The 9,817-nt window shown below is 34.3% G+C and overlaps 1 protein-coding gene across 1 annotated transcript; it reads left to right on the top strand.

Moving 5' to 3' along the window:
- Nucleotides 1-6,261: 6,261 nt before the first annotated feature.
- LOC108372991 (uncharacterized) lies at nt 6,262-7,712 on the top strand (the record flags this gene model as incomplete). Its single annotated transcript, XM_017628822.1, has 2 exons — nt 6,262-6,310; nt 6,542-7,712. A coding segment is annotated over exon 2 (822 nt), but the record flags the coding sequence as incomplete, so codon positions are not given.
- Nucleotides 7,713-9,817: the final 2,105 nt, after the last annotated feature.

Consider the following 9,817-nt stretch of genomic DNA (forward strand, 5'->3'; position numbering starts at 1 on the left):
TTTTTGTACTTTTTTTTTTATACAAAGCCAAAGAAAAAATACACCTGAAAAAGACTTGCGTGCCAAATGAACTTTTCTCTCAAAGTTTACACTGCTGGCAAATGTAGATAAGGATTAAAATTTAAAAACTAACTAATACAACTAAAGTAAAATCTGTGGAAAATTAACAATAAAATACTTTTTTCGCAAAATTTATAAAGAACCCTTTTATTTCTCAAAAAAAAACTGGGTAACAGTTATTCGTCGCCACGCTGTAATTTGCTATGTATGTTTGTTTGCAATAAATTTTTAACCAAATTTCCGATGAGGTACAGACTTGAAACGTTATATTTAGCTCAGATCTCGAAGACAATTAGTACGAACTAATAAAAAAGGATTAGCGCAGTGAATTTTATTTTAATTTTTTCCGCAAATTCTTTATAAAAACATGTTTCATTCCACAATAAAAAACATAAAAATATAATTTCTATACTTTTTGCATAACTCGGGGAAATTTAATAAATTTTCATGCAGATTTTATACTTTTCAATCAGTATATTTTATTATAATAAAGTGCTACTTGAAACTTGCACTTTCTTAAACTAGAATTTAATGGGCTATACAACTGCATACTTAAATTTTTTCTTAAAGTTTTTAGTAAATTTTTTTTTAAAATATTCTAATTTGTCAACAAAGTTTGAAATTAGGACTAATATCGTTTTTGTTAGACAGTGGGCTGTATTTTTATAAAAAAAAATGAACATTAAACAAAGAAAAGCAGCCGAAACTGTGAAAAATATCGTGCCACTATTTTTTCACATGACTGTACATATAAAGTCAGCGTCAAAAATATGCATATCTCTGCGTTTTGATGATTTTATTTATTTGCATTTTCAATACAAAATTTCTCTTCATTTTGTATAAAAATATAGTTCATTCAATAGCTAAAAACCACAAGAATAATGTTTTTTAATTCCATATAGACCTCCGGAAAATGCATGGTATACCAAGAAATTTCAATTTTATTTTCGGTTTTTAAATTCGAATTCTTAGAAGTTTTAGTATGCAGGTTTGTAACCTATTAAATTTTAGTACAATAAATTGCAAGGTACAAGTCGATAAAAAGTACCGTTGATTTTTGAGAATTTTTTCCATTTTCTTCAATAAAACGCATGAATATAATATTTATTTTTTTTTATATGAAAGAAGGTACGCAACACCCTCAAATTTGTTATTTTTGTTAAATTTTCATCATTCCTCATTCTCTCATCAATAAGTTTACTAAATTAAAAAAAGTCATATGCCTAATGTGCATATACATGCCTGCATGAGTTTTTTATGCTCGCATAAACATTTTCCTGATTTCGTGTAACTGCAGTTGTAATTCTACTTCTTGTTTAAATGGCTAATTGATATACATGATTGAAAATCGTGTAATTGTTTTCCGCATTTTATGTATGTTTGTATGTACGCACCCACACACGGATATCTCCTTCATACCTACAATATTTAAAATTAGAATATAGGTGGATATAAATGCTCTCAGTATATGTAATTTGCTCTAAAGACGAAAGATACTCTGTCTGCAAATATTCACTTTAGTTGATTTTGAACAAATTGCTCCCTCCTCAAAACTACTTTCGAAATATAGCTATCTTAAACATCTTTCGTTGACATTCACATTGTACAATTTTGTTTCAAACCTCCTAAAAATATGCCCTACATATTCATCCAGGTTATAAGCTCTCTGTGTGCCAAATCTTATCCAACAACAAACGTCAGCACACTCGCTCACTCACTCACAATCTTTCATATTTATAATATGCATTATTCTCTTAAATTTCCGAGACGGTTATAATTGAAGAAGCGGTCAAAAGCTCAATAAAAGCTTCTCGTATATACTCGGGGTACTACTTGGAAACTATTCAATATATTTCAACAGACAAACTACTGACGAGGGAAAAGTGATTTTAAATTTAAAGAATGATTAAATTAGGTTAACATATTCACAGGTATTTTAGGGCATTGCTTAACAGAAAAGTTGAGAAAATTCTCGACAGGTTTAAAGTCAAGGTAATTTTTCATTCAATCAAACCTTTAAAATGGCCTTCAAAAGTAAAATTGTAATGCAATTAACTAAAAAAAAACTAATTTTTTGGTTCTTGCGACCATGGAAATGGACTCCTCGAGAGCAAAAACATGTGTGTAGAGCTTTTCTTTTTAAATTAGTGGGACTTGTGGGACACTGAAAAGAGGTCTATTTTACCTTTGCGCACTCAAAGGGTAATTTTAGCTACAACACTTAATTTTCAAGAAAAATAAATAGATATGAACTATACGCTTTTCAATAAAAATTGGGCTGACATAATCTTCTTAGAAATATTAAAAAATATTTAAAGTTGTGACTGGCGGGCCAGGTCCTTTTGACTGGTGTAAACTAATTATCAGGGTTGGGATTTTAAGATACTAAAAACTTGAAAAAAAAATGGCAAAATGAGCTTTCAAAAAAAAAACAAAACATGCATTTGTTTTTTGATTTTGTTATATACTTACCTTTAGTACAATGTAAATATTTGTATGTCCAATTAAATATATAAAAAAAAAGTTGTATCATATTATTTTTATTGTTATTTAATTTTGTAAATTGTGTAAATCCAAGCTTCCAACTTTTTGCAATATTCAAAAACTTTTGTAAAAATTTCGAGCTTTTTAAAAGTTTTAAAAAATCAACCATAATTTTTAGCAATTTGAATTTTATTCTTCTAGAATTTAATGGGCTACAAAACTACATACTCTCGAAATTTTTACGAAATTTTGGAAATTTGTTTTTTTTTTTAATATTGCACATTTGAATTCAGTGTCACACGATTAGTACTTTTGCATGGATTTGTACATGCGGGCTGTTGGTACAAAAAAAAATGGGACGATAATTTTTTTGTAGTCACACGATTGGTACAATACAGCGAACTTCTATGAAGAGTTAAATATTAAAATGGCAAAACACGCAGAAAAGGCAGAAAAAGGTAATATAGTCAAAAAAGGCCAAAAAAGACTAAATTAAAATTTTAATTTTAAATCAAGGAAGACATTAAACGTGTAATTATCTAATTTGTTTATAGATACGACTAAGCCTTTAAATCCTAACCCTGGTAATTATGTATGAAGGAAAAGTTTCCATATACAAAAATTGATTCTATGGAGAATACTTTGAGGCTTTTATATTCTTAGTACACATTAACACAAAGGCCTTATTAAAAAAAAAAAGTGAAAAAACAATTAAAACAAAAAAAAAATATTACTAAAAAATTAAAAAAAAAAAACATAAACAAGAATAGTTTTTGAATAAGGCTAAATAATGTATTAAAAATTTTTCCACACAGGCAATAACTTTATGAATAAGATAATCAAATTTAATTTTTGAATAAAACGTTGCATAAAACAGCCATGTGAAATAAGTTTTCCAACCAGAGAAATTATCACATTTAAGTAATTGATGATGCTGATGTGATGATAATGACTGCATTCGTCCTTGAAACTACGATGTGCCAAAGTCTGCGCCAATCAAGCATCGAAACTATTAGGCAACCAACTGACAGACCAATAATTCAGCCATAAACCAATTGCAACCAGTTAGCAGATTGACAGGCGGTGGCAGATAGCCGGCCGCCATAGAAAGCATCGCTGCAGCTAACCAGGGGAAACTTTTAAGTGGCTGTGAGTGTCGCAAAGAGCGAGCCACCATCAGCCAGGCAAGCTACGAAATCTGTCGCTTGCTTTCGCTTGGAAATTAAATGCAATACCAATAGAGAAGAATAGCAGAAAAATCAGATCAACACGCCATCGTCAAGTGTTGATTTTTATTCAATTATTATATTTGTATATATTGGAATTCGCAAATATTTGCCAATAAAAAACCAATGTGGCGGTTAATTAGTAATTTAAAAGACAGCTGTGACGAAACAAACACAAATGAAAGCAATTCATTTGCTGAATGTACAATTTGTATAAAATGAAAAAATAATGTAATTGTGTTTTGTGCATTAATAATGTAAAACTATGCCATGGCATAAGAAGAGTCGCGAGTAAAGAAAAGGGCAAAAAAAAAACAATAAAAATATAAATGCAAATAAAAATTTAAAATTTAATGAAAAAGTGAATAAACTACTTAAAATCAAGTAAATAAGGAAAGACAAGGCAGTCGTGCAATAAAATTCGCAATAAACAATAACGGTTGTGCAATACGTGAAGTCAACATTTATTTAAATATTAATTTTGTAATATTTGGAGAAGGCAGTAAAAAAAAATAATCTTATAAGCAAACAAATAAAATTTAGCGGCCATAAAAAATACATTTGCTGAAACAAATATAGCACCGTTAATCGTGTTGACGCACACTAAAGAAGAAAGCAAACAAAAAAAAAAAACAATGGCGATCATATACATACCTGCGATTGCTGTTGTTGTCTATAGCGACGCCAACTGCAACAACGTCAACATAAGCGCGCCCGCCAGCAGCGGCTGTGACAACAAGCTAACAAAAATAAAATAAAATAAAATAAAACAAAATAAAACTCAGCACACGTAAGAGCTTAGAGATCAACAGGTAATAAACATTGCTAACAGTAGCCGAGTTTCCGCTGTTAACGTTAACATTTTTGAGCAGCAAACAAACCGAATGATTGTCTATAGTGAATACGGAGGCGCGTTGAACGAGAGAAAATAAGAACTCTTATCTGCATATTCGCTGCGGACTCACCATCTCTGTCTCCGCGCATTCAAGAGTTGCATTTATTTTACGAATTTGAATTTCGGCTGCGTCATCGATCGCGTGTGCTGCGAAACGTGCAACGCACGGCTGAGAAGCTGAGCTGAGCTGAGCCGCGGCGGTGACTTCTACGCAACGCTCAACGCACGACGTCAACGTCACTAGAACGAAGCGCTCGCGCGCTCGCCTTTTGTGGAGTTTGACCCCCACGCGCGCACGCATTGCAAGCTACCAAACCGCGCGTCGTCCGTGCCGCTCAACGTCGATCTTATCGCAACGCGCTGCCGCTCTGTAGCTGACTTTCTGCTCTGCTGCTACCGTCGACTTCCTGCAGTGGCAAGCCAACACGCAAAGCTTGTGTTACTTTGTTGGCTTCATTCGTGTCTCAGCCGCGAACGTTGCAGACGACGTCAATGTGAACGTCAACGCGTATTGAACATTAAATTGGTTGAACGCTGGGACGGCGAACGGATAAATTTTTGTGTTGTGCTAAATAAAGGTGCAACAGTGACTAAGACAAAAAAAAACGAATACAAAAGTGTTTGGCTCGAATGAAGGCAAAACAAAAAGTAGCATAAGCAAAGCGGAATTGACAAAGTGGCCGAGAAATAAATGAAAACAAAAAGAATGCGCTTTGCTTTGATACTTGATCGGTTGGTTGGTATGTTGTTTGCGTTAGTTGTTAGTACTTAGTAGAAGTATTGAATGAGCAACGATCGGCGGTTGCAGCTGTTCGGTGCGCGGTGATTTAAACGAAAAAATTGAAAGGAAAAAATATTGCAGAAGAAATAGCAGATAAAAAATAGCATACTTGCTATTGTTGTTGTTTTTTTTTCGAAAAAATATTTGTGCCTTTTAAAGTACCAAAAAAAAAGAAGAAAAAAGTAATAAGCTTGACATACAAATTTTATGTAAGTAAGCCGCAAATACGTGAAATTTTTAAGGTAGCGTTTGCAAATCGAAAAGGCGTCGGCAGAGCTTAAGGTGAAAAGCTATTGAACTGAGTTAAGTATTAATAAAATTTCTAGACGTGCTAATAAAATTTTAAGTGAGAAAAGGATCGAAAAATAGATTTCCTATAAAAAAAATTTGTAAAACTGAGAAAGAAAATAAAAAGAATTAAAAAAATTTTTAAATTCCTTAAAAAGTCGATAAAAAAATAAAATAGCGGGTATTGTGAATGAATAAAACCTGCAAGTTTAAAAATTAGTATAAAAAATAATAAAAAATTTATAAAAATAAATGCATTAAAAAAGTGTCTAAAAATATAAACGCCAGAAGCAAAGTGCGGAAAAAGTTAAAAAAAAATATTGTTAATAATTTTCTACAAACTAAACACATATTTTTCAACAAAATAAATACAACTAAAACTGGATACGCAACAATTTAGAGAAAATACTTAAAACACTGACAAATTTTTTCGTGTAGTTATCAAAAATCTAAATAAAAAATGTAAAGATACACATTTTTTTGTGCAAAAAAAGTTAGTAAAATCAAATGGCTTAACAAGCATCAACGCCGATCCACACACAACTCACAAAATACTTACAAACTGAAAAATTAAAAGTATGTATTAAAAATCACTCAAAAACATAATTAAAAATTTTTTTAACAGTGAATGTTAAAAAAAAAATTCAAAATAAGTTTATCCGAAACAACGTAAAGTAAAGCAAGAAACGCTTGAGTTTGAAATCCCTGCTTTTTGGATTGAAAACAATTTTATAAATAACAAAAATTGTATTTTCTAATAAAAATTAGTTTCTTTCGCATTGCTAATAAATTCTAAATTGTGATTAGTTGTGACAAACAAAGAAGTATAGTAAGACACTGTGTACGAATACAATAAATTAAACATCGAAAAAAAATCACGCAAATCCGACTGCTGTATTTGCAAGCTGACATCCGTTGACTTTGCTCGCCAATAAGAAGAAGACAAAATAAATAATAGAAAACTTTCCGAAGCATTTTTATCAACGACCACTATCTCCCAACGTCAACTTGAGTCCTCCATCAACCATCCACCTTCTCTCCCCCACCCCCGCTGTCTTCCTCATATTTGCCACTGTTTTTGTTTTGCATCGTCGCCGCCGCCGCCGCCGTCGTCGTCGTCTCCGTCATTGCCCTCATTGTGTTGCAACAACAAACAATGTGCAGCCGGAAATGTTTTCGCGTACACACACTGGTCATACTCGGCATCATAATCACCATTGTGCTCGTCTGCATTGTCGGCATAACGCTGACGAACAGCATCAACATTTCGAATATCATAAAATTGCGCGAAAAAGTCGCCAGCGATTCGGCGGCCGCTACCGGTGCGAATGCCGTACAAACACGTGCCGCGCTCGTCGAGCAACAATACTCTACCTTGCAACAACATCATTTGTCGCGCAGCGATTTGAATTATATTGCTGCAACGCATCCGAAGAATTTACAACGATTCGCCAGCGGTAGCGGCGGCAGTGGTAATAGTGGCAATGGCCGGGGGTTTGGTGATGATCCAGCTAATAATGCGGCACAAAATAAAATTGTCATCGAAATTGCTTTGCGCAATTTTTCGACTGCACAAGTCGCCAATGCAAGCTTTGCAGCTAACGCCTCCGCAACGACGTCTTCCTCATCGGTGAATTCCTTGCTCGATAGGCTCATCGAACCCATAACCAGCGCCATTGTCGATGGCAATATCGATTCGATTTCGGTACCTGCCACTGCTACTCGCCGCCAATTGAATGAGTCACTTTCACAATTCGTTAACGCGCAAGAGACGCGTCCGCTCGTTGTGGCAACAGAATCGACGACAACCGACAATGCTGCTACGGTGACAGCAGCGTCTACGGTTGCCTCAAGTGCATGGCAGTATACAACAACTCCGCCGACGGCGTTTGCACCTTTGCAAGCCACCGAACCATTGGCCATTGCTGATCATAACCCCGGCCAGATTGATTTTGCGAAGCGCGAGCATGTCAAACAGGTAAATGAAATGGGCTTTTGTCTTGGTTGAGTTTCTGAGGTGAGATATATGTTTGTATGTTTCTGTGTCAGTGGTATCTGCAGACATTAAGTAGAGTTAGGAGTTATTTTTGTATAGGCTTTGACTTGAGAGAATGCGTAACATGTGGATTCGAGCTCTCTTTTAACACTTTTTTGTGATGTATGGATATGAATCGGCTGCAAGGAATAAGTTTGCGGTTAAGCCAAGAAAGAATTTAAAACGCCTTGCATTTCTAGTGAATTTAGATTCCGAATCAAACTCCATGTTAGTCAGTTGGCTAAGTAGCAAGCGATTACTTCGAGTAAGAAAAGCAAATTTTTGTTTCTTGTGCTCAAAATTTTTTGTATGATGTTCCAAATATTTGAAATTGTTGGAGCTCACAAAGCGCCAGCAATCGTTCCATAGAATTTTCGCGTTTCCGTCAGCCCTCTTTTAAGTGCACGGAGAAAGCAACTAAGATTATACATAGAGCAGCGTTGTACATAGACAGGTTTTACCGTGCGCCTGGTAGTCACTGTTCTATATAAAGTATATATTCTTTATGGCACTGTCATCACCTAAGCGATTTTAGCCGAGTCCAATAAAACAGGAAAAATTAAGTAAGTCCTTCTTAGCCTGCACTTTCCATCGGAGAGGATACCCCACCTTGTATGTATACTTTCAGGGCTGGAGCTTTCGTGCGGATCCGCTATATGTATTTTAATTCGCTGCACAATGTCTCTGCCGTTCTAAAGTACATACAGCTTATCGTTCCATTGTCTTGCCTTAGTGTATCTATTGGGCTGAAGGACACTATAAAATATAAAGGAATCTTAATAAGGAATTAATTTAAAATTAATTGGCAATAAATTTGTGTCAGATTCTCTATGCAACCCTGCTAGTCATGTTTAATTTTGACTTGGAGTTGTGTTTATTGCACCTGATATTCCATCAGGGATGGAAGATTGTATTATAAAATTTTACCTAATTTATGGAAAACTTTACCTAAAAGTAGATAGATGTACCTAAATCTTCTAGCAGCGCGGGACAAAACTATGTTGTAGAAAAGATGAATCACTTTCCTCCCAGTTCTTCGATCTGACGTTTTAAAAATAAAAATTTCCCGTCTATCTGGCGAAATCAACTGCAGTTGCGTTACTTTGACCACCCTTCTGTATCATTTGTATGCCCCTTCACAAAGTAGGTAAGCTATTAGACCAGACGGCCGCACCAGAAAATGCATTGAAATGTAAATAAAAATAAGAACTGATTTCCTGCGAAGTTATTTGGCTACGTTCCAAATGTACCTAAAATTGTGTTTGTATCGAATGTACTTTCAAACTAAATAAAGGTACGATTGTATCAACTTTTCCATCACTGTTGGTAATCCAGCAGCTGATTTCGTATCGCTAATTGCGCAGCTGACGTGTGTGTGAACACCAAACTCAATGACGCAATTTAAAGCTTAATTGTTAATTGGCCTGTTTGAACATAGTCTTAACCAAGATTATAAAAAAAACTTTAGGCTTTCACTTTAGTTAAATGACAATAATTAATGTATGTAATATATCTTAGATCGCTGGTACACTAAAAAATTGGCAAGAATATTTGAAAAACATTTAAAAAAGAATTAATTGATTCTTACTACACATGTGCATTCAAATCAAACAAAAGCCGCTGTGGCTGACTCGTTAGCGGTGCGTACTACAATCGGTGCGCAGCACGTCCTAATAGTAAAACGAATAACGAAAAAAATTTACGAAATCGGTTGAGATTTGTGGAAAGTTTTTTTTTATCCAAAGTGACTTTCTTTCATTAAGGTGTGAACCAGCTGAATAGATCGGACCCTTAATTTCGACTTACTTAATTCTGAGCCGTTTGCTATATAGTATGTAGATGTTTCCATGATGTCGGACGTGACATTCATACGACTTAAGAGTCACTTATAAAAAAATTCGCCATCATCAAGTCAAGTTACGGATCCTTACAACCAATTCATTTTTAATCAAGAGCAATTCATTCTTGGTTGAATTTTGAATTAAAATGTGATAACGGGCGTGACATATCGGACATGGAAGATTTTTCATTATTTTTACTAGTAATAC

Source organism: Rhagoletis zephyria, unplaced genomic scaffold, assembly GCF_001687245.7.
Source record: "Rhagoletis zephyria isolate East Lansing unplaced genomic scaffold, Rhagoletis_zephyria_1.1 Rzeph_scaffold_06241, whole genome shotgun sequence".
Lineage (NCBI taxonomy): Eukaryota > Metazoa > Arthropoda > Insecta > Diptera > Tephritidae > Rhagoletis > Rhagoletis zephyria.